Below are 25,529 nucleotides of genomic sequence, written 5' to 3'. Positions count from 1 at the left end.
TCAGACTTCCACTTGTTTTTCTGTCATGTTTTTTATTTTCATGAGCAGAAATAAGGTATTTCTGTATCAATTTGAGAGAAATACAGCCTCAACTGAACTTAGAAACTTAGGTGGGCAACTAATTGTAGACAACCCCTCTGCTTTCCAGTATTTAGTACTATTTGTGGTTGAACTTGTATACAGCCTTCCTTGAAATGAACCAGTCTGCCTGCCATTGGATCCAGGGCCCAGGGTGCTTCAGCCCACCTTAATGAAACCATCAAAATCTTCCTGTATTCGATGTGATGAAACAAGAGAGGAAAGTTTGCTAAATAAAACTCTGGTTTTGGCAAACTGGTTTTCCAGCAGTCAAAAAAGAATAGAACAAGAATCAGGATCTGACTCCAAGTATAAAATGCAACATTCAATGATTTTACATCAAACAAACACATAGGTTTCATACAGGTGCTTTAAGTGAGCTATTTCAATCCCCCTTCTGGAAAAAAAAAAAAAAAATTGCTGCTCTTAATAATTCTTATTAAGAATAAGGATTCTTACAAAACACTATTTTAAGTAAATAAATAGGCTTTATGTCAAAATAAAACAGAAAAAAGTATGAAAATTTGACTGTAATGTTTTAGTAGTGGTATTTCTTAACAATTCTTAGTAAATGTACTGATGCCTAATCGACATGGCATAGACATTGAGGACAAAGATATATTTTTGCTTGTTTGGCTTTTTCAAAATTGCTAGAGGAGTTTAGGCTCACGGGAAGGAGCAGCTGTCTGTTTTGAATATAATGCCTCAAAAGATGTTCTGGCATGCCTTGTGCTATGCTGAGCCATAACATCAGGCTCAACCCTTAGCTCCTTAAAATCACAGGGAAGTCTATTAGAACCCTGTAATAAGGCCCTTTAGAATGATTTGTTTGTTTTAATCTGCACATTGTTGATAATTTCTTACCTTTGAAGTTTCCCAGAAAAAGCTCTTGTGGCTGAAGAAATGGGTCGAAGACATGCAGATGGCACTTTCACGAGTGATATCAACAAAGTCCTTGATGACATGGCAGCCAAAGAGTTCCTAAAATGGCTAATTAACACAAAAGTCACCCAAAGGTGCCTGGATTTTATACTATTCTTAATATACTGATGTTTAAAATGTATTTGTCACACCTGAGGAAAATACTACTAATTTTTTTCTTAGCTATTGATATATTTGGAATATGTTGCAAACTTTGTTACAGACAGATGAAGAATGATAAGACACTAAATGGAACTCATTCCAAATATTATTTGAAATTTCATCAATGGTGAACCTCTCTAATAATTTCCCATTTAACTTGAAAGTAATTTTGCCACTGAATGTTACTATAAGTCAGGTCATATTAAATTACTGAAAAATAAAGCTTTGCTTTGCATGGGCATTCTAAAATCAGAAATATTTATTGGTAAAATTGCACCAAATTGATCATTTTTTAAAGACTGTGATATAAAACACTGACTTAATATGCAGCTTGTCATTAGTAATCTGAGCTCCTGACAGGTGACTGTTTAGGAACCCCTGCTTTAGTTTGCCTGTTTGTAAGCAAAGCAGCATTTTCTAAATGAGCACTATGAACAGGTTAATATTTAAGAATAATTTGTTAAAATTAACAAAGCATTTAAAAAGTAATTAAATGCTAATTCAAAACACATATGAGTGGCCAGATTTTTTAAAAAGTTGGCTATCCCCTTTGCATTATTAAAGCACCCAAAAAGACTAGGTGATTTTGGAAATCTGAAACAAATATTGTCTCAAAAAATTTAGAAGTTGTAGTTAAAATACAGTTTTTATTAACATGTTACTATTTTAATGTTTTTAGTTCAGCATTGAAACAAACAATTTAGGAAAAGAATCTATTAGAAACTACTAAAATGCTTTTCCTTTAGGAATAATTGTTTTCAATCTGTTATTAGAGAGATGCATTGAGAGGTCTGTGGAACTAACATCTGCTCACTCTTAAACAGAAAAAATATGTTCCACACATATTTCATAAATCTTGGGAGACTTAGAATATTTCCTAATTGCTGCTGCTTTTTTTCTTTTTTTTCTCCCCCAGAGACCTTTTGGAAGAATACCAGTAAAAATGCAGAATAAAATGGGATAAATGAAGATCTTCATTTCATCAACTGCCAGTTATTAAGAGATTCTGAAATCTGTATTCTGTCATTTACATTTGGTGTAACAAAGCTATGTCACCTTGCATGCCAGGAAATAATTGTACTATAGTTTAGTGTTGCCAAAGGTTTATATATGGAAAACCTGTCTAAGGGATGGTTTTCTTAACAGCTTTAAGACTGTGAAAGTTCAATAACTTCATATTTTCCATTTATTAGGACTAAAGTAACTCCATTTATATTTAAGGATAAAATTATTTTTCTAAAAAATTTACTTCTACACACAAATTATTCAATCACCAATTATATGTGTTATTCTTAAGGGGCTGGCAGTTACAAATGCCTGAGCAGTGAATATCCCTCTTAAAACCTTTGTTATAAAAAGGCTAAGCTTTAAGGATATTAAATGATAGCCTTAAATAAATTTTTTTCAAGCTTCCTTCCTGTTGACTTCTCATGTATATATGCCATGTTCCTCTTTGCAGTCCATTTCATTTTATTCTATTTTAGTGTCACTGAGATCTTAGAAGTGGTTTGTTTGGAATGATAAAACAAACCCAGCATTGTTGTGTCACGTTTTCTCTGCAGTGATTCCCAGAAAAGAGCTGTGTGAACTTTGAACTATCTTTAGGTGAAAAATGAATCATGTAAGATGAAGCTGGAGGGGGAAACGTGACTGAAGAGACATTTATTCTTCATTCGCATAAATTCTGGCTCAGAACAGGCGGACAGCTTTGAAAAATATTAAGTGCAATATACTCAGTAAATGGGGAAATTGTCCTGGAAATTCTTCACATTTTATAAGATTGCCAAGTCAAATCAACGCTCTCTAATTTGTGTTTTATTCCTCCCTTCATTCTTCCTCTGAGAATCACTTTTATGTGCTGCTACCTCCTACTTCCAATGACTACCCAAAGCCCTTTTTCTCCTTGCTATTTTAGCAATATACAAGGGATCTATATTAAAATGTCCTAAAGGGCAAGTGGTTTAAAAGAAATCCAATGTTCTTAACAAGTATCTAGTAGAAGGTAACATGAAATAGGACCATTGTTGAATCACAATTAGTACCTATAATCTTTGCTAGGAATAAAATTTTTATGGGAAAAGTTCTTTAAAAGCATCTGAAACTTCCACTTGGAATCTAAAATTTCCGTGAAAATATTAGATCATTCTTCCAAAGTGCTGTAGGAATGAATCTTCCCTAATTTCAGATCAGAACAGGTCATACCCAATTTCCCATCTTGATCAGCTTCTTGACTGCAACAGAAAGCTGTTCTAACATCCCAACTTTAACAATTTAAACTCAATAGAATATTACTTTAAAAAAATAAAATGTCATAGCATCCAAAAAACAACTGAAGAAAAGAAAAAAAAAAAAAAAAGGTGGAGGCTACATATACATATTATTTGTTTATTTAATCTCATTTGTACACAGTGGTTTGGGTGCAAGTGGTACTGGAAAAGATTCAGTTATGCGTGGATACATATGGTCCAGGATAAAACGGTACAAGGTAACCCTTCTGTTTCCACTGACTGACAACTGCCTTTGAAATGTTTTATTTCACTTTGTCCAGGATATTTTAGTGGTCTGAAAGACAGGATTCCACAGTTACAAATCCATTTTTTTGCAGTGTCTGTCACCAGGGATGCCGAGCCCCTCCTGGTGATGGCTTTGTCAGCTATGAAAATAGTGGGCTTTCCACACTTTTAAAAATTATATGCTTTAGCAAGAGAGGGTTATAAATTATTTTCTTGAGTTTATGCAGCTTGTCTGGAACACAACAAAAACATTTAAACTCTAATTTTCTAAGTCTTGATCTAGAGCATGAATCAAAATTAACCCTTTCTTCACAAGTGAGATGAAGCTGAGCTTGTAATCAGAAATATCAAACACATGTTTCAGCTCAACAGGACTAGGATTTATATATCCTGAAATCACAGAGCAAGTCCATATGGCACCAGTAATAAGGTATGCCCTGGATATTTCTCACACATGCTACATGCAATTCAGTAAATAGTATAAACATAGGGAGAAATAAGTCACAATCTCTTTGTCTTTACTACAAAATAGCTCTCTGTATATTGCATATGTGCTGCCTTGAACTTCCAGGTGGCCTTATATTTAGGTGTTCCCACTGTATTTTATTTGCTGAGAGTGCAGCATCTTTCCTTCTCCATACTATTTATTAAGTATCTGGAAAAATAAGCATATTGCAGTAAAACATGACAACTATTTGGAATTAATACAAAAAAAATTTAAAAATTTAAAAAAAAACAAAAAAAACCACCAAAAAACACAAAAGAAAACAGCAGAAACCTGACATGCTCAGAGGACATGTAAGAATTCATAGTTCCCAGGAAAATAATTTTCTAAAGAAAAACACACAAACTTGAAAGAATTAAGTGACAGCTGCTACTGACTACATTGAAATTGTTGTCCCAGTGACATAATCACATAAAACAGGGATTTTTCTTTCTTGATTTACAGTTAACACTCTCTTCACAATCCTCTCAAACAGAACCAATGCAAAGGTGTGTTACAAAACTGTCATGCCATTTCAACTTTCAATGCAAAGAAAAAATGAAACTCCACTGAATCCATACAAAACTTTATCCAGCCTTTATTTTGTCTCCCACAGAAACACATTGAGAAATCTGGAATACATCATTGCACCTGTAAACTGTACACATTTTAGTCACTTTTTTTTTTTTCTTTTTTTTATTCTGCAGAGAGCTTAAGTTTTACATTTTTGCAGTTTGACTCTTCCAAATATTTCTGGAGGAAAGGCTCAAATATATAAACAGATGTCTAACAAAGTATTGAGTTTTACTGAGGCTAGAAGTCTGAGGAAGACATTGCATCTGGCAAGTCCACCAACTGTTTGGGAAAGCCAACCTCAGGCTGAAAGCTGTATTTTCATTCTTTTCTAGCTCTTTGCAAACATGCAACTTCCTTATGAATACAACTGTGTTGAACATACAGTATGAAGCTACAGCTTCTCAAATTTCATCATGTAGCAGCCACTGCTGGATAGTAATTTTTTTAATTTCTTGGCATGATGCTAATACATATCTGATTACAAAAGAACACCACTGTATAAAGTACTTAGAAATATTTAGCTGGAGGAACTTTTAAAGTCTCAGGCTATCACAAAAGACAATCTGACTGAGAACCAGAAGCACGACCATAACAATTATTTTTGGGATCATGGGTGTTTTGTTCCTCCTCTGTCAGGAGGAGGAACTTGAGATTTTTTTCAAGTTGTAGAGAATAACAGTTAGGAACTATTTCAACTAAATGGAAAACATATTCTACTTTACTGACTCTTGCTGCATCACTCAGGTGATTCTGCCTACGGATTTGGGTCCTATAAGTCTCTCTGCCATGATCAGAGTCAGAGGCACTGTAGGTTATCAAAAATTTGATCTAGACATAGGAACCCAGATTTCCAAAGGCAGTTAAAATTGTGTTCCCACAGAAACCAGCAGTAGTCAGCCATATTCATTGGCGGTACTGCTCCATTTTTTTCCTCCTTAGAATTCACCATTGAGAAACTTTAAAACATAGCATATAATCTCTCAAAATATTACTGCAACTTGGCTATGAAAAGCTACAAAACATTCAGGTACATTTTTTCACAAGACTAACATAACTTGACTGTGTTGTATGTTGAGACATTGTGATGATCACTACTTAAATGTTCAGGGGGGAAAAAAAGCACAGATTGGCTGAATTATATATATGTTGTGATTCCTACTCACTAGGAAAAGGAAAATTCACCCTGGGGTGAGGGGTGATGGTGTTTTGTTTTCCTTCTTGATTGTTGATAAGACAAACAGATGAACAGTATACCAGATTGAGATTTAAGTGGAGCTGTATGAAATTCTGAAACATTGGTCATGCATTTTACAGCATATGAGATGCTACTTTGAAAAGTAATGTAAAACACTGTCAATTCACTGTGATTTTACTTTATTGAAGTGGCCTTATCTGTACTCAGGGATTAGTGATTAACAAAGAGCGAAACTGCAGCAGATCGGATGCTCCATGAGAAATGTACCCTGTAACACCTGGGACCGCTGTCAGGGCACATTAATGACATTCCTAAAGCAATCTGATACAGCCAGCACACCCTGAATTCCTGACTAGTACCAACTACTGCCTTCGAGGAGAATGGTTTACAACAATGGGCAAGAAAATGTTTGAATCTAGATTAAGTCTAAATTCTATAGACACATCTTTAATGTTCGTAAACACTTTGGTTATATCAAAGGAGACTTTTTTATCACAAAAAGCTATTATCCCACTTCCAGACACCGGTGTCTTAAGAAACAGCAGTAAAACGTTAAATGCTGTGCTCCATCTGCAGGAGTAGAATGAGGGAGCAAGCAGCATAACCTTTCTGAAAGCTTTGACAACTATTTTGAAGGCAAGACTAAGAACATTTGCTATTTCCCTTGACTTGAAATCTTGCTTCAGCAGATCATATACTTTTTCTGTTACATTTCTCAACTTGCAAAATACCTGCATCTGTCTCTGGTAACTACTAGTGTTCTGCAATTAGAAGGGGAAAATCTAACACGGATAAAACCAATAGTACCACTTATAATTACTTTTCAGAGGCTAGAGCTCTTAAAAGAATTTAGAAACTCGGTTTTTTAATAACCGGTGACACTCAGCTTTTTGAACAATCAAAAGCTTTAAAGTTTTGATTTACAGGTTATTCTATCTTTTCCAACAATTTGTCCTACTTTCTCAGCACATAATCAAAACTCTCCTTGGAAAGGGAATTGTTTTATATAATAAACAACGGTCACTTCAGCACAAAATTTTAAACTTTTGTCCTATACTTCCATTTTCTGCTGTTACTTTAAAAACCCACTTAACAGACTTACACATTTATCTCCAGTGCAAAAAAAAAACTATAAATATAAGCCCTTCCTGCAATTTTGCCAGTTTTTTCATGACTTGACTGTCAGAAAAAGAAGTTCAAAGTGCAGAAACTTTACAAGAAATGCTGGTGTTATCACAACATTGGGAGCTTTTCCATCAGCGTTTGAAGGCATTTCAATTCTGGGCCGTTATCTGATTTCCGACAGGAATCCCACCGGGGTCCCAAGTCCCTCCTCTGCCGCGCACAGCTGCGGCACCCCGCTCCCGGGCTGTGTGTGAGCTGGCGGCGGAACCGCCGCCCAAACCGCAAAGCCAGCAGAAAGCCGGGCTCTTGCACAAGCCCCAGCGCCTGCCGCTCCCCAGGCAGCCGCCCCCAGCCCCCGCCCAGCGCCGCTCAGGAGCAGAGCCCCGCGGGCACGGCGGAGCCGCAGCGCGCTCGGCTCCAGCGGCGGAGCTGCCGCGCCCGCCCCGCTCCGCGATGCCGGTGGGTGAGGGGAGGGTGGGCGGCAGCACGGGCAGGGCCTGAGCCGCCGGCGGCTGACGGGACTTCTCTTGCAGAGCTTCCTGAAGTGGCTGCTGGGGATCTTGGGGGTCGCCGTGGTTGTCGTGGCCATCACCGTGCCCCTGGTGCTGCTCACCCGCAGTAAGTGCGCGGCGCGGGGGGATCGCTGCGGCCGCCGGCGCTCGGCGCAGCCGCGGCACAGGGGGAAAGTTCTGCCCAAAGTTTCTGCCTCAGGGAACGGGGTCCGCAGAGCTGGAGCTGCTGGGTCCTGGGAAACTGGGAGGTACGGCGTCTCACCAGAGAGAGTGGGGGGCGCGGGGACAATTAAAAAGTCTCTTAATTTTCTTTTATGCGCTGGTAATGATTAGAAGCATTGTCGTTTTCACTGATTTCTGTTCTTCTTGTCGCCAAAGGCTCTCGAACCAGCAGTAAAATGCCAATTACTCGTTTTTCTAGGGTGTATTGAAGAGATTGTATTTCCTCTCATGTGCTTCGGTTGCACAACTTTTGTTAACGCCGTTGAGTGAAATGATAAAAATAGCACAGTTACAGGGGTCAAAAAAGTATGGAAAGATTCAGATGTGATTTTGAACTCTGACCAGTTCGTACTTTCCAGGTTGCCCTCGTAGCTCTGGATGTTAATGTGAAACTGCATTAAATCCTGATCAAGCAATGCACTGCCTTCAGCTGGTAGGACAGAGCTGCTCTCGTTTTGTATTCTTATGATTAACAGCTGAGCAGTCGTCATGTGTATAGTCAGCACGGCAAACTCTAAGGGAGGGTTTTCTAGGCTAGACCTAGCTCCGAGAAGTTCACCCCAAAAAAAGTGAATATGTGTAAGTGGATCTTGACGACATGTTCAGAAATCGTTTATGTGCACATAGCAAAACCTGGGGGTTTTGGTGTGTCAAAGAGGCGGGGCTCGTGTCACCGGTGCTCATGTGGCATAATTTACATTAAACTGTTTTGCAGTTCAGCTCTATTAATATTAATATCAATATCACAGTCATTCAGAACTGGATTTTCAAAGTCCGGATATTTGAGTTACATGCCTTCTAGGCTGAAACTTCCATCAGTGGATGCTGAGTCTATTTTCTCTTATTTTTGGGCAGCTTTTTGCCACTTATCTCAAAAAAGCAGATTTTTGAGGTGACAAAAATTACTCTGAATTTCACAAGTGGGGAAGAGCAAGAGAAAGGGTCTTGATAACTTATCAGATGGATGTGTGCAGGCATAACACCTAGTGAAAGAATTCGGTATGCAGGCCTGAACTCTGCTGAAGAGTTAGTACTTGTCTATCTTGATGCCAGTGCTATATCTTACTGTAAATAAAGTGGGTTTTCTTCTTTCATAAATTGTAGCATAGGAGTTCTTTTGCTCTAGAAGTGGCTGCAATTCAAGATCAGTCATTCAGTTACATAGTAAATTCATTTTACTTCAAAGAGGCATTTCTGTTCTGTGATACACAGGATACAATCATGCTGTCAGCTTTGGCTTGTGTCCTTTGGTTGTAAAAGAGTAGAACAGTGTGTCAGACTTTTTGCTGTTGGCTCAAATTAAGGCATAGGGAACATGCCCAGGTAGTTCTGTAAGTCCCTCTGGGTAAAATAAGGATTGAGATGGATTGGTCCCAGTTCAAAAATTTGAATTCCTATCTCTTCACAGATCAGGCCAGCAGTAGCATCTGAACAACTGTGACCATTGTAGTTTGGGAACTGCAGAGTTCTTTTGAATTTTTGACTGAAGGGTGCTAAACAGATGTTTTCTGTTAGCTCGGAGTGTACAGGTGGTGTACTCATAAAGTAGTAATTTGTAGGTTAGAGTAATTAATCACTAGTTTGATAATATGGCTTTTATGAACAACCACAGGACACAAGAGTCAGCTGGGGATGCCTCTTGGGACATGCAAGTGATTGAGTACAAAATGCAAGTGAAAAAATTGCTTTGAGAAGGAGCAGCTCATGTGACTGTGATTATGTGAAATCAAAGTCTGTTCTGATAAAAATCCTTGTAATTGCAGTTAAATAGTTTTTATTTCATCCCAATGGTTCGAGCATTGTACAGGAAGTAAATATGACAGTTATTGATATAAACAGGTAATTTGAGTTTGGATTTCTTACCTTTGGTCTGCAGCTGTTTTTCCTGCCATGCTTCTCAATACTAAGCTCATAAGCTTAGTATTCATGAAGCACATAATTAGTTTGATAAATGGTCTCCAGTGCAATGAAAGGTAGTGAAATTTTGCCCCTGCAGCAGAGTTCTGGCTTGTTGGCTGGCTTGTAGGCCTTGCAAGGTGAACTTCTGCTTCTTTTCTTGCAGACACTTAGCATCGACAAATAGTCCAGACTTAAATTTGCAGAGTGGTTCCCTAACTTGAGGTGCAGCCATTTACCTGGGAAAGAGGGCCTGCTGCCAGAACTCTGTACAAAATTCTATATATATTTCATTTAGATGCATGGCCTATTTTGACACTTCATTTTATATTTAATAACCACATGGGGCTACTTGCATCAAACAGTTTAATTTCAAAACAGCCTTGGGGCTTTTATTTGAAGTCTGCTGATCAAAGCATTGTTGTGCTTTGAGGAGCTATCCAACAGGTGACTACAGTAACAAGTTGGTACCCTTAAAGCATGAGTATTTTATAAAAAAAATTTGGTCTGTTTGTTCATGATTCACCAATTTGCTTACACTTCTCACCTTTTTTTTTTCTTCTATAATCTTCCATGCAAAAGGCAGATTGAAACATCCCATGTCCATGTATCCCTTTACCACTTCTCTAACTGCAGGTGTTGTTACAGCTGGGCAGGAATGCCAGGAGTGGGAGGATGAGCAGCCAGTGCTGAGAGCAGGAAGGAGACAGTGCAGTATTTACTGTTATTCTGCTGCCTTCAGCAGGTCCTAGCCCTAGTGTGAGGGTCCCATACAGCTGTCTGTCCACAAACCAGGTTTCTTCATCCACAGGTTTAATTCTCCTAGGGTGAGATATTCACTAAATGAGAAGGATCATCACCATCATGATGGGTGTTATGTGTGTGCTTTTGTGGTATTGTGATAGAAATGTGCCTAGGAGAGGCTGGAAGAGCACAGCAAGTCCTGGAGAACTTAATGACCTCAAGGTGCGTGAGTGTTCCATGTGAGTCTGAAAAGAAAGGGAATGGACATGTTTTCCTGCTACATGTCCTTGACTTCTGTAACTCTCATTTAACTCAGTTATCTACCCTAATTCAAATGTTGAGTAATATAATATAAAACCCCATTATCAACAGTAGATTGCTATCTGTAGAACACTTCTTATTTCCTTGCTTTGCATGAGATGGGGTAAATTTGAGAGGGATTCCAGAGCTATTGATTACCAAGTTAATGATTAAATCCTTTCAGGGAAATCTCTGCAGCCCCATGGAGTAGCTCTTGGATTAACCACTCCGGGACATGTCACAGCACTCAGTCATTGGTTGTGGTGTCTCCTGAATGTCATGTATCAGCCCCTGGATATTAGATAGAATTCAGGATGAAGTGAGCCTTAGCCTGAGCCAGCAACATAGTTTTTACCTACTTTTGTGCTGGAAATCTACTTCAGTGCTCTAACTGGCTCATGGTAACTGGGGGCTGGAGCGTACAGGAGGGGGAAAGAGTTAGAGTACTCTTTTTGTGTTGTAAGAGAAATGGGCAAACAACAGGTTTGGAAAAGCTAGCCTGAAATGTTTCCTCCTTCTCTGACCACTGAATCAGCCAGGATTCCCTTGCATCTCTCTCACTGCTCCTAAATTACATGCTTTGATTGCAGATCATTCTTGCTCTTCTGCTGTCACTTTAAAATGGCAATAGCCATTCACCTTTTCTGGTTTTTATAACTTCTCTCTTTCTCATTATTACTGAACATCATGCTTGCACTTGTCTTTCCCTTTTTGTGGTTTTTCCAGTCTCTCTCGGTAGTGGTGAACACGCGGTAAAGCTTCCAATATTACTGCTTTTATAGTTTTCCATAGTTTAAAGTCAATTACTTGCCTTTTTTTTTTTTTTAATTACACATGGAAATTAGGAAAATGTGCCTTGACATTGGGGAATAAGAAGTACATATACCAAAAGCAATTTCTCAACATGGTTTCACTTTGGTATGGTGATCTGTCATACCATAAACCTTACACAATTGTTAACTTGCTCTTTGCTTTAGACACGTCCTGATTTTGGCTGGAAATCAGGTAATTTTCTCCTGGTAGCTAGTCCAGTGCTCTGTTTTGGATTCAGTGTGAAAAAAATGTTGATAACACACTGATGTTTTGGTTTTGCTTGCTCTTAAGTCATGGACACCAGTTTCCCAGGCTCTGCCAGCAAACAGGTGCACAAGGAGCTGGGAGGGAGCATGGCCAGGACAGCTGACCAGACCTGGCCAAAGGAGTATTTCATAACACAAAATGTCATGCTGACATATACTGGGGGGTTGGCTGCGAGGTGCCAATTGCTGCCTGGACAGGCTGGACATTGGTCAGTGGGTGGTGAGCAAATGCATCAGTTGTCTTTCTTGGGTTGTATTCTTCTCGCTCTCCTTTTCATTACAAATATTATTACTTTTATTAGGAGTATTATATTCAGTTTTATTTCGGTCATTAGCTGTTCTTATCTCAACAAGAATAAGGTTTAATCAAGGTTTATCTTTTCCTGATTCTCCTCCCCATCTCCACTGAGCATGAGGGAGGAAGGAAGTGAGTGGTACTTGGTTGCTAGCTGGGGTTAAACAATGTCAGCACCTCACACCTACAGAAACCAGCTCAATTTTTCTCTGAAGAGAGGATGTCATATTAAAAGGAAATTCCAAAATTCAAACAGAATTGTTTACCAACTTTGTATGAGTACTACTTACGTAAAAGGTTAAGAGCCTTCTTTGCAGAAGGACTTACAGTTATACTGTTGTAACAGGGGAATTATGATGTAACTATTTCTAGTATATCATTATGACAGTGGAAATATATATATGTACTGCAGGGGTCAGACCAGGGTAGAGATGAATCATAGAATCATTAAGATTGGGAAAAACCTTCAAGATCATCAAGTCCAACCTTTGATTGAACACCACTTTATCAACTAAACCACAGCACATCCTGTCATCTCTTAAACATTTGCAGGGAAGGTGACCCCACCACTTTCCTGGGCACTCCTTTCCAATGCTTAACCACCCTTTCAGTGAAAAAGTTCTTCCTGATGTACAACCTGAACCTTCTCTGGCACATCTTGAGGCTATTTCCTCTTGTCCAGTCACTATCTTCCTGGAAGAAAAGCCTGCCCCTCACCTGGCTACAACCTTCTCTCAAGTAATTTTAGAGAGCAATAGCCCTGAGAGTTCCTCCTGAGCCTCCTCTTCTCCAGGATGAGCACTCCCAGCTCCCTCAGCTGCTCCTCACAGAACTTGTGCTCCAGACCCATCACCAGCTCCATTGCCCTTCTGTGGACACACTCCAGCACCTCCGTGTCTGTCTGTAACTGAGGGGCCTGGAACTGGACACAGCACTTGAGGTGTGGCCACACCTGTGCCAAGTACAAGGGGACAATCACAGCCCTTTTCCTGCCGACCACATTATTCCAGATACAGGCCAGGTTGCCTTTGGCCTTCTTTTCAAATGGATCTGAACAACAAGAACCAAAATTTGGAATTCAATGTATGTTGAGTATCTTTGGTCAGTGGCACAAAGGGGATAATTAAGAATATATTGGTAATGGCCTACCTTGTAGATTAGGAAAATGTTTCAACTAGAACTTCTATGACTGTACCCTTACAGCTTGGCGTGTGTTTTCATATTCAGATACTATGTGGAAGGTGTTGACAGAAAATGAAATTTTAATTTTATACATAGCCAACAAATCTTAATAGTGGCCTGATTTTTAGTAATGAGACCTTAGCAAAATATGTATGTCACCAGGGAGAAAAACATTCATCAGTTTGGAAAAATCCCTAAACCTGTTCATCAGCCACCTGTCTTAAATTGCTTCTCCTTTTCCAAGAGAGAGTTTTGTTGCTTTCCGAAGCCCCTCAGATTGAAAATGACACTTTCTCGATTAGGAAGAAGTCATATTCCCAACTAGACAACTGTGTATGAATATTAAATACCCACTTGTTCATAATCCATCAAATTAAATATTCAGTTAAATAAATAACCTGAGAAATTAATATTCTCACAGAAACTTCAAGAGCAATAAACCCAACCTAGTAATTTTTTTTTTAAGAATATCATTTCAGATGGAATTGAGCAAACATTTTTTTAATCTTTTATTTTTAGACTAAAATCATTGTTTGTTACGTCTCTTGCAGCAGTAGTTGTACAGTCTGTGTTGTATATCTACAGTTTTCTTATTGTTTGGAAATAAGAGTAAAGTTGTAATAGCTGATATAAATGTCTTCCTGCCATGTTCCAGATGTCACAGGTATCTAACCTACAGAAAGAGAACCTGCAAAAACTGTTGTGGGGTGTTTTCTGTGTGTGTGTTCCCAGGGACTTCCAGGGCTGTCTTTTTCTTCATCAGCATAAGGAAAGAGAGGGCAGTTTGTTGAAAAATGTCCAAAAGACCAGGGTCTCAGAATTGATAGGGGCAGGTTAGCACCTTGGTTGATTGGCCACCGTGTCTGTAATTGAGTGTTTTTATTGGTTGCTTTTATTCTAGTCTTTTTATTTTCAAATTTAGTTGAAATTAAAATTCTTTCCCTTCTGGACCCTGTAAATAAAAGTGTAGATGCAGGTAGATGAAGTTAGATTTTAGGTTTCCATTAAAAAAAAAGGCAGGGAGGATGCAAAGAGAGAATTGTACACCTGGATTTAAAATCTGTAGTCTTTGTTTTCAGAGAAAAAAAGATCACAAAGATTCACAGACTGAGTTGTTGTTCTTACTTGTCATACTTTGGAAAAAGTAGCTTGGGCAGTATTACTGCAGGCAATATGAAAGAAATACTTTACACAGAAGCTGACTGCAGTGTGCTGAAGCTGACCAAACTCATTAGCTTAACTAGATTCAAAGTTTCACTTGGTCTTTTCAGAGTAACCCAGTTACTTGGCTTTAATTTTCCAGTCAAAATTGCAATGCTAAAATAAACTTTAAGATACCTTGGTTAAAAGCACATCAAAAGAGGGGTAAATATTTAATCAATTATTTCATCATGATCTTATAATGAAGTGTTTGTTATTTAATTACGTTTTTTTAATTAGACCTTCCCTGAATATTTTACCATTTCTGAGATGTTTAGGATTTTTTTTTTTATTTGAGGCATTTCTGAAATTTGAGTTTAAAGATAAGCAAGTGATTCACAATCGTAACTATTAGCAACTGGGGCTCTGCAGTGAACTTCCCAGAGTAAGCATGGGGAGAAAGGCACAAAGATCACTTTTTTTCAGCTTTTGAGGAGTACTTGTTTGCTGAGGTAAGAGAGCCAGAGGTCTTCTAGTAATTTTCGTCACTGTCAAAAAGGTACTTTCATTTCCATGAGTTTGTTGAGTGACCTTGCTGGCACTCCTTTATTTTATGCTTGCTGAATTTACCTTGCAATAAATTTTTATTGTCTTCCCACTGGTACTACTTTAGAGATGGTTACCTAAAACACTTTAATAACCAGTAACAAAAATCCACTTAGGAACCAGGTTAAGAAGCTGGGGTGGAACAATTTGCAGCAAGATCAAAATCTCTCTTCTGTCTGTTTCTTTCAGAAGAGACCTCTTCAGGAAAAACGTACACTCTACAGAATTACTTGAACGATGACTATAATTACAAAACATATAATTTGGAGTGGATTTCAGGTAAGTAATTTATACATACAACTTGAATGTCAAGAAAATGTACTACCTTCAGCAGTGTGCTACCTTCGGTCACCTCCTGCTGAGGTGACTACTGTATTCTGAAAAAAAGTCAAATTATTTAATAGTACCGTTATAGAACAGTGCATGTCTCAAAGGGTTGATTCCTTATTTCCCTTTGAAATACGCTCACGTTCATGGCTAGTTACATTCTCCTAATGCTAAAAGAGCATACTTCTGTGCTGTAGGGTAGAAGCATGTTACCCTCTGAGGAGTGTCAGCTTCCTGAGCATCAAGCTGCCAGGGAACAGGGAGATGCAGGCTGCCCTTCCGTTCGAGTATGCCTAGTGCCCCAAGGGAAGGAGATGCTGTAAGGTGGATGCTGTGAGCTCCACAACTACATTTTGTCAACATCCTTGTGCTATAAGCATCCTTTCACAGCATTGACCAGATTCTTGGATTTTATTTCCTTCTTAAAAACATAAAGGGAAAATAGAAGTTACTGGTGAGCATTTTACTTACTTTTTGTTGTCATCTCTCTTGTGCTTTTAGGAAATCAGTATCTTCACAGTGCAGATAATGGGGACATCCTGTGTATCAGCGCTGACAATGGAACATCCTCAGTAATCCTGGCAAATACAACATTAGTATGTTGACTTATATATAATATATGCAGACATTGGGAAAGATATTGGATCTCATCTTTTGTTTTGCACTGTCTTTGGAACAAGATTCATGTGTTTCTTTTACCCTTCCTTTGTTGACAGGATGAGTACCAGGCAAGCACAGCTATATTGTCTCCTGACCAAAAGTTTGCTCTTCTGCAATACAGCTATAAAAAGGTACAAGTGCACTTTACATCTGAGGATGAAACTGGAAAATAAAGGGAATGGGAATAAATGTGAATGAATAAATAAATGGGAAAAACTGAGAGAACATGAAGGAGATGCAGGAGGATAGATGAATGTGATGAATGTCTGTAAGGGAACTGCCAAGTTGAGCAGGCAGGAGGAGAAGAGACTGGTATTATCTGTGAGCTTGGCAGAAGAGAGTTGACTGCCCAAGGAAAAAAGGCATCTGGATAAAAAGTGGGTGGAGAGTTATTGCAAGGAGAACAAGGCTGGATGGTTTATCTGGGAAGAAAATCTAGATGAGTAGATAGGAATGGCTGTCCCTGGAGTTGTGTGGGTAAGGAGAAGTGATGAGTAGATATGCTGGTATACATCTGCTTGTATATGTATGCTATATATATTTGTGGTTGTTACATCGTGGTGGTAGGAGGTAAGAGTTTAAAGCTGAGGTGAATGAAAATCTGCATGTGCTTTAAAGAAGGCTTGTGCTTGGAGTGGGCTTGTGTGTCCCTGTTGCCTCCTGTCAGCAAGCACATAAAAAGTCTGCAGCAGAATGCCTCATCCTGGCATGGTGCTGAACCATGCAACAAAGGTCAACCCACATTTATTCCAGGTGGCATGAAAACCTGGCTGTGTGCCAATTGAGAAGCCTAATGGAGGTAATAATTTGCTGTGCAGTTTGTGCACTGAGAAGCTGCAAACTTTGTTGTTCTTTCCTTTTCTTTCTAGAGGTGCCTGTTGTGTTTGTAAAAAGTTCAGTGCTACCTTGTGCAGTGTACAAATACTTGAGCACTGCGTCACTGAGCATTGGCTACATGTTCTGCCTTGCAGTCCCAGAGTGATTCTTGCACTGTGCCAGACACAGTCTGTGCACTCAGTCATCAATTTTTTTTGGTTTTAGCTTCTGTGCTGGGTCCTCCTAAGCCAGTTACCTTTCGGCTTGTTGAATCGTTCAGAATTATTTGATTCTTCACAAAGAGCCAGAAAATGCCTAATTTTTTACCAGCCACCCTACACATCCCCTCTACTTGCAATTTATTGCTCTGTAGTATTTTATTTGTTGCATTCATAAGAATTAGTTTTGTTTTAATGCTGAAGCAAGATATTTTAACCTTTATATAACAGTGCGATTGAAAGTTTTGTTATTATTAATCTTTATTGCAAAGAAAGAGAGTAACAAAATGAATCATGAGGATGCAGACACTTGTTATGTAATAGCCATCTGTCTGTGTAGTACTAAGTTGTTGGTTTAGATCTTCATACAAATATCCAAGAACCCTCTTGGAAGGAGCACTATTGCAACATGTCAGTGCTGTGGGCTAAATCAAGGCTCTCCAGCCCCACATAGTGAACATGTTTAAATGTGTCTGCATTATCATCATCATCTTTCTCTCTGGTAAGTGCCCACAGAGTGATACAGATTTCAAGAGGCAGATTTCTCAGAGAAGGGTTTTATTTCTGTGACAATATGAATGGGAATAGGTCACTCTGGTACTGGAGGAACTGCTGCAGACATACTGCTGGAGCTTGTGAGAACCACTATAAAATAAGATGCCAAGTTCAATAATACAACATGAAAAATGAAACAGAAGACAGCAAATGAGCCAGTAAAGCACAAGGAGGATTAACTGCACACTCATGATTGTCTGCCATGTAGTTACAAGGATTTCTGAAAATCCACAGCATCTCTGGCATCTGTATCTCTGACCTTAATCAGTCAATGGCCTCTGTCATAGTGTTTAAGTGATGACCCCACAAGGGTGGAAATTCTTTAGTCTTGCCTTAAACCTGGTAGAGATCTGTTACCCTTGTATTCACCATTGTGAATGCCATTGTGTTCTCTCTACCTTAATAAAAATCACAAGGAGGGTTTTAGGGGTAATTCAAACTGCAAGATATGAAACCTGGTGAAATTTATGTTCTTAATATTGAAATAATTCTTTTGCAGTTGTGGAGGCATTCCTTTACAGCTTCATATCACATCTATGATTTCAGTAACAGGTCAGTAGTTTTTGCATGTAAGATGTTGTTTTAACATTCTTTTCCACTGAAATGTCATTTCACTGATTTCTCATGGCTGCATTTTGGTTTTGTTTTTCCAGTTCTATCTTAGATGATGGGCTACTACCTAATGATACACAGTATATATCCTGGTCACCTGTTGGTCATAAACTGGTTAGTAAAGAAAAGTGAAACTTATATAAACAGCCCTTTTCATACACGTGACATGGAAACTCATGATGTCTGTACCCTTGAGGTTTTGGGGCTTTCCTACTGCTAGGTAAAGTAGCTAAACTAGTTTCAAAAATGACTACTGTTGCTGGAAAGACTCCAAAGTCCTCTGCGTGCTTTGTTTTGTTCTTTAATGAAAATGCATTCCTGAAAGTAACTAGTTGCCCCAGTAGTCATTAAATGCACAAATGCACAGGAACTTCATGTTTTTACAGTTGCAGACAGTAGCTCATCCCTTTCAAAGACAGCAGCATTACAACTGTCTATTTAATCATCACTGTGATTTTTATCTCCTGATTACACAATAATCAATGAAGTTTTACTTGATGGAAGCATGTAATGGGATTACAGGATTAAAATCTGTCTTGTCCCACTGTTGTTTCCTTCGCCCCTCCAGTCCATGTCAGTGGTGACAACCAACACATTTGCAGGGCTTGTGGGCTTGTGCCCTCCCTGTGTTGAGCAGTTGGACTGTCACGGGAGAATGTGGTGTTTATTTATTCCTACTGCTTAGTGAATTAGTATGTGAATTATAAAAACCAACAACAGAAGCAAAGGAAGTTGAAAAGTTTCTGCCTCTTGGAGCAAAGCTCTGGGATAAAACTGTGTTGTTCATGTATTGGAGATGAAAACCAGGGGTGATTAAAGACACAGGCAGGTGCCAAAAACTAGAGTTCTGAGTCCTCCTGAAGCAATGTACCATCTTTGCAGATCTGTTGACAGCACTGAGACCCAGTGAATGTTTTACCAAAGCCCTGATAGTTTTCTTTGAAAGACAAATTAGTGGAAAACAACTACTGATGAAGGAAAATAAACTTGAATTTCGGAGAAAATGATTTGCAAGATTTTCAAAACTTGATGCAGTCATGTCACTTTTCATAGCTGATTTGGTTTTGTGCATCTAGGCCTGAAGTTATGTGTCTAACCCTGGTCTGTATTAGTATTTGTATTAGTAATTCCAGTTTTGTTGAGTGTGAATGCTGTTTGATGAAGTGCAGTTTTTAAAGATGGTTTTTGTCATCTGGTCTAAACTGAGCAGTTGATGAAATAAAGGAATTAGGATTTACTGTAATAGTAATTGTTATCACAATGATATTTTGCAGGCATATGTTTGGAATAACAATGTTTATGTGAAAGCTTCACCAACAGCAGAAGCTGTGCAAATCACTCAAAATGGAGAAGAAAATAAAATTTTCAATGGAATACCAGATTGGGTATATGAAGGTAACTACATCAAGCAATTTTTACTTTCCATTTTTATGGAAACTTTTAGTGAAAACTTTGGTTTATTGTTATTATTATCTCATTCCTTACCACTGAAAAACTCAAATTAATCAAAGTCTGTATTTTAAAAGAAACATGCATCCTTATCTGGGCTTAATACCTGGCTAGTGTGAGGATCTAAGAATATATATGAGTTTGCATTGTGTCACTGGAAATCCTGCTGTGAATTAGCTTCACATGATAGATTATAAACATTGACCTAATATCTCATTTCAAAACCCTAACAAAGAGTCTGCATTTTAGTATCTAAAGTTCAATTTTTTAAGAAAATCCTATGAAAAGCTAAAGATAACAGCACCTGGAATAGAAGAGCTGACTTATCAATTATAACTTAAATACATTTTTATCTCTTTCAGAGGAAATGTTTGGCACCCATTCTGCTCTGTGGTGGTCTCCAAATGGCAAATTTTTGGCATATGCATCCTTTAATGATGCAGAAGTTCCTGTTATAGAGTATTCCTTTTATTCTGAGGACACCTTGCAGTATCCAAAGACCATTAAAATCCCATATCCCAAGGTCTGTGTTATTTATTAAACATGTTTGTTCTGTAGTTTCATTAAGAGAGTAGTCTCATTTAATCAGTTCCTGCTAATGAAAATATTGTCTGTCTCTCCTCAACAGCTTGCTGTGATTACTCTTTCTGAAGTCAACAGCATCTGGCAATGTTAAAGTATTTTATTATCTCCAGGGGAAAGAAAAATGAGGAAAAAAGAGTATGATTTAAGGTTTTGTTGTTTCACCATAAAATTTGGAGGTAGTGAGAAGATGTTGAGATAAAAAAGCTCTCAGGTAGTTAAGTTGCATTTAAATACAAAGCATTAGGCAGATGTCCATTAGGTTAGGGCTGTGCAAGGTATTGATAATGGAATTTTCTTCAGCTAATCTCACATTTTCAGTTTCCTGTATTGAGAGGAAGAGGAGGAATCTGCTAAGGAGTTTCTTTGCCCACACCTTAAGCTCTTCTAGTTTTACCTGTAAGAGTGAAACCTTTAGTGCAAGGAGCTCCTTCCCCCTCCTTTTCACGTGACTTTATAGCTACTGCTCGTGGCACAGTTGGTACCGGGCTGAATGGGGTGAGAGAGTGCAAAGAGATTCCTACATGTGCTCCATGTGAGCTGGGTTTCCTATTTAATACAAAACTTACCTGTTACTTGATGGTACACAGGATTTTGATTACTTGAGCAAAGCACTTAAGACATAAAGCAAGGACAAATTACACTTAGAGTACAACAATTGCACTACCCTGGTGAGTGTCAATACAAACATGTTCTCATCGTTGGCCTCCACAATACATTCACCATCACAGTGCTGGGCATCCCCATTGCTGGGGAGGAATAGATGGGTTGAAATCATCTCAAGCCCATCATTTTAGTTCTTTCTGTTCACCCCTGGGTGTTTATACTCTGTGTTGGCTTAAGGCATCAACATGCCCCACCCAATCCACAATGGTCTGGCCATCTCAGGAAGATGGAATTTTTTTCAAATCAATTTTCACTCTTGATTAACAGGGCAGGACGGATGACACAGACAGCGTATTGCTCATCTGGTACAGCAGCCTGGTGGAAAAACTGCTCCGTTTGTGCCAAGCTCAGCTTTCTCTGCAGCAGCCATGACCACTCCCTACCCTTTCCAAAGGTCCTGGAGCACATGGCCTTTGCCTGTGCCCTTGGAGCCTCCCCCAGAGGGGTCACTGCCAGCTGCAGATGCTCTGCCCTGAGCATGGCCCCTGAGAAGAGACACAAGTGTAGAATGAATTGCCAACCTAAGTTACACGTCTTATTACGAGCCCCTTTTGTTTGGAATATTGCTGACTTCTGGAGGTGGATCAAGTACAGCTACCTGTTACCATGAGGACTTGGCTGGTTAACTGCAAGAGAAACAGCGCTTACTGACACAGCTCTTTTGCTGTCAGCAGTATTACATTAGAGATAGTGGAGTACATGCTGCAGTCACAGCTTTGATCGTGATATAGGCAGCTGTGATATGATTACTTAATGTAAGGTGCTGCTTCCATGGAGAAGCACTTTCCTGTGTGTTAGCAGTGGATTTGATTCTGTTCTAGGTACTGTGTGTGGCATGTAGGATGAGATATGGTCAAATACAGCAAGCCTTGTGATTGATTCTAAATGTAGTAGTCTTTATTATCTAGAAACGCTAACTAACACTTTTGTGTGAAAAATACAAATGGTAATTCACGTATCAATCATAAAACTGCATTTAGGAACTTCTCTTTTCACATGTGTGCGGTTGGCTGGTTTTACCTTTCTGTCTGTTGTAACTTACTCATCTATAATTTCAAACACTTACTTCACCAAGAATATTATCTCTTCAGAAGTACAATGAAAATTTTTATTTTTAGGCAGGAGCTACAAATCCAACTGTACAATTCTTTATTGTGGATACCACATCGCTTTCAGCTCCCAACCCTGTTGAAATTTCTCCACCTCCAGAAATAAAAGGAAGGTGAGAAATTTTGGTTAAATATTTGATATTTGATTGTTGTTTTGTTTTTTTTTTTTTGATGGGAGAGGAGGAGCTTTTATATGTGACCTCCTTGTATTCAGTGTATATGGCAGTTCTTCCCTGTAATGTGGCTCTGGTAGCAACAAGATTTACCAGAGAAAATCTGCACAGAGATTATCCTCGTAGTGATTATATATAGATGGCATATTCCATGTATGTTATATTCAGAATGTGACAAGTTCTTGGCTCATCACATTCAGTGGAGTCTAACTATGGTGAAGTCATTTCACAGTACAACTTTAATATGAGCAAGTTTTTGTATAATCAAATTATAATATATGTATTTCAATTCACTGGGGGGAAAAAACCCAACAAAACAAAACCTTAATGGTAAGTGAAGATTTGATTTCATTGGAAGCAGACTCCTTGCTAAGGCAAGGTATCATGGTTGTCTTCAGATTTATACTTAAAATGTTTGTTTTCTTTGGGAAGATGGTGAAAATCAGCACCTCTCAGAGTAAATGGAAAAGTGTATTCCTCAAAATGCCACTGGAAATGCACAACATGATATAAATGTATTTTGTAAAGAGCAGCTACATCAATTTAAAGTGCATGCACACAATTTGGTATCTCAGATCTTGGGTTTTGTTTTTTTTCTTTTTAACAGTATTGTGGAAATGTTTTAGAGGTTTGCACTTACAAACATGATGGGTATGAAAGCACAGGTTACACTGATAAACCAGAAAAAAACAAAGGTCTGGTAGATTATGCATAAAACTAGCATTTTATACGTGGGGGCCAAAAGGCTATAACTAGAAAATCAGTACTCTTCCGTTTCAGTCCTCACCACAGTGAAACATCCATGTGTTAACAGAGATGTAAGTTCTTATGAATATGTTGTTCTTTATCTTCCGTTACAGTCACACTGCAATAGCTACATGTTAGATAGCTGTCACATCTTGTTTTCCTCCAGAATTCCAGTGCCTCGGAATAAAAAGCCCTTTACATTTTGCTCAGTACTGATTAAGATCTTTACTGTCTTAGAGGGTTTTTTAACCTTTTGTTAATACCTTATGGAAGTTGATGTGAGGAGAATAACCATCAGCTACCTTCCAGCCTTGCACCCATCTGGCTAACGGGTGTGAGTTACATGGAGTCCATCCATTTGTAAATGAATTTTGCCACTCTGTTAGTCAGGATTAATATCAATATAAATCTTGAATGATGAGTTCAAGAATCAAAATTCGCTCCTTCCCAATGGCTGATCCAAACAATGGTCAAGTCTCACCATATGTGTCTTGCAAAGGTTGAGGTGACCAAAATGAGTCTTGGGGAACTTTGCAAGAGCAAAGGTACAAGAGTAGGAAAAGGTGAGCAGTGCGCTGTGTTGCTGTTGGGTAGGGTTTTTTCTGGAAGAAAAAGTACTGAATATTTACATTGTATTTATATGCATACCACTGTATGACAGGAAAGGTTAGTTTTTGTGATGGAAAATATGAATCTGGAATGGCAGTGCTTTGCCATATGATGGTACTTGAAACCTGACACTCTGCATGAATGACCGGCATAAAATCCATCCAGCATTTAAACACTGGTTTTGGCACCATGGATACAGGGGGTTCCTGTTAGCCAACAGGAGGGAGAAGAGTGGATCTTTCATGTCTGAAATGATATGTCCTAAAATAAGCTGACTTCTGAAAAGAGTAGTTGCAGAGTATCTATCCCTTTTCAGCAACAAATGAGGAAGGGCAGTGCAAAACTACTGTATTTTATACTTGAATTAATTGTACCTTGGTTAACCTTTTGTGTGTTGTTGAATACTGAAGGTGCATTCACACTCTCACAGGGGAGAAATATGTATTATAATAGCTCGATAAATAGTTTTGTTTGTTTGTTTTCCTTGTAATGTCTGGTTAATGATTTACAGTCACCAGAATTGTGAATTTCTCTCACTTTGAAGGAATGAAAACTGTTAGACTAATTCCCCTTACACAAAACAAGGGAAACCACTTATATAGGTACAGGAAGAATGACATTTTCCTTTTCCTAGTTTTTTTACAAACAAGCTCCTGCAAACTTAATGGCAGTAGGAATTAAATGACCTGCTGACTTACCAGTCAAATATAAATGCAGAAATAGACCTTTTCCAAACATGATTTTGAAACTGTAATCTAGAAATAAATCTGAAGGTTTTTGATAACCAGCTGACATATTTTTAATCCATCCACACTAATTGTAGTGTTTCCCTCCCTAAACTGCAGTGATCAGAAAGATACTCTTATCACAAAACTTCCCACACATTTTTGTTAACTAACTTTGGGGGAAAAGGGAACATGAACTTGGAACTAAGTCAAATGTGCAAATTACGGTTAAAAATGTATACTTGCTTTGGAGGGGAAGTTTGTTTTATTTTAGTTCATAAGGCTTCAAGGAGATAGAAGAGATCTAAAATAAGAAAAGACAGTACATCTAACAGATCCTTATGGTAAACAAAGCCACTAAATTTTATGTGGTTCACTTTTTAAATTAATATACAAGAATATTCATGAATTTATTTTTTTTCCTGATACTTCATTCTTCATGTCAGTTGGGTGGTATTCTGAAGATGAAGGTTAAATATTCAAATCATAATATCTGGTTTTGCTATGATCTCTCCCTCCATTGTAGCTAATGGAAATAACTACTAAATTGAACAAAAGTAAGTATCACTGAGAAAATAATTACAAGCAAGCAACTTCAGGCATCTAAGGATAAAGTTCCTTAACCTAAGGCATATAGAACTTAATATTCAGAAGAATTTCCTCTGCTCTAGATGCACACAGTACAAGATTTATGAACAGCCTGGAGTAGCTATTATTTTATGCATTAGAGAATAGCTGTTAAAATTTAATTGCAGTTTCTGGAAGTGGGTTTGCACAAGCCATCTAATTCTTTATTGTATCTATGAAAATAACCAAGGCATCTACGAGCAGCAAAAACAATTTATGAAAAAATTGTTCAATTACATTTGCATCATTGTTTATTGTTGAGGAGTAGATTGTAATGAAAATAGCCAGATGAGTCTCATTCAATGAATTGCTGAATGCAATTGTATGGTATGCTATTATAGAGAGTATTTTAAATATCTTATGTTGTTGCTGTTTCAGGGATCATTATTTGAGTGTTGTAACATGGGTGACAGATGAAAGGATTTGTCTGCAGTGGCTCAGAAGAATTCAGAATTTTTCAGTCCTCACAGTCTGTGACTTTGAAAATGCTGCTTGGTCATGTCCAAAGGTAAGAAAAATTAGGTGGGAAAGTTGTAATGGTAAATTAAACTAGAAAGGAGTAGAGTATATCTGTATGTTTATCTTTGTAGAAATAAAGCCTGATGCAAAATAAACATAATTGTT

At 38.3% G+C, this 25,529-nt stretch overlaps 1 protein-coding gene across 3 annotated transcripts in view; it reads left to right on the top strand.

Moving 5' to 3' along the window:
- The first annotated feature begins 7,163 nt into the window (after positions 1 to 7,163).
- Positions 7,164 to 25,529, top strand: part of LOC131579589 (dipeptidyl peptidase 4-like) — a 48,274-nt gene continuing 29,908 nt past the window's right edge. The window contains exons 1-11 of one of the 3 annotated variants that reach the window (XM_058839768.1): positions 7,164 to 7,513; positions 7,588 to 7,672; positions 15,220 to 15,309; positions 15,859 to 15,953; positions 16,074 to 16,148; positions 18,106 to 18,158; positions 18,260 to 18,332; positions 19,493 to 19,613; positions 20,030 to 20,190; positions 22,034 to 22,137; positions 25,284 to 25,413. In XM_058839768.1, coding sequence (XP_058695751.1) covers positions 7,508 to 7,513; positions 7,588 to 7,672; positions 15,220 to 15,309; positions 15,859 to 15,953; positions 16,074 to 16,148; positions 18,106 to 18,158; positions 18,260 to 18,332; positions 19,493 to 19,613; positions 20,030 to 20,190; positions 22,034 to 22,137; positions 25,284 to 25,413 — 993 coding nt within the window. In that variant the 5' untranslated portion in view covers positions 7,164 to 7,507. The remainder of the gene's footprint in view (positions 7,514 to 7,587; positions 7,673 to 15,219; positions 15,310 to 15,858; positions 15,954 to 16,073; positions 16,149 to 18,105; positions 18,159 to 18,259; positions 18,333 to 19,492; positions 19,614 to 20,029; positions 20,191 to 22,033; positions 22,138 to 25,283; positions 25,414 to 25,529) is intronic. The other 2 variants (XM_058839770.1, XM_058839769.1) reach the window with 2 other exon arrangements.

Source organism: Poecile atricapillus, chromosome 5, assembly GCF_030490865.1.
Source record: "Poecile atricapillus isolate bPoeAtr1 chromosome 5, bPoeAtr1.hap1, whole genome shotgun sequence".
NCBI lineage: Eukaryota > Metazoa > Chordata > Aves > Passeriformes > Paridae > Poecile > Poecile atricapillus.
The sequence above is the reverse complement of the archived record's forward strand: the minus strand, read 5'-3'. Positions and strand labels throughout refer to the sequence as shown.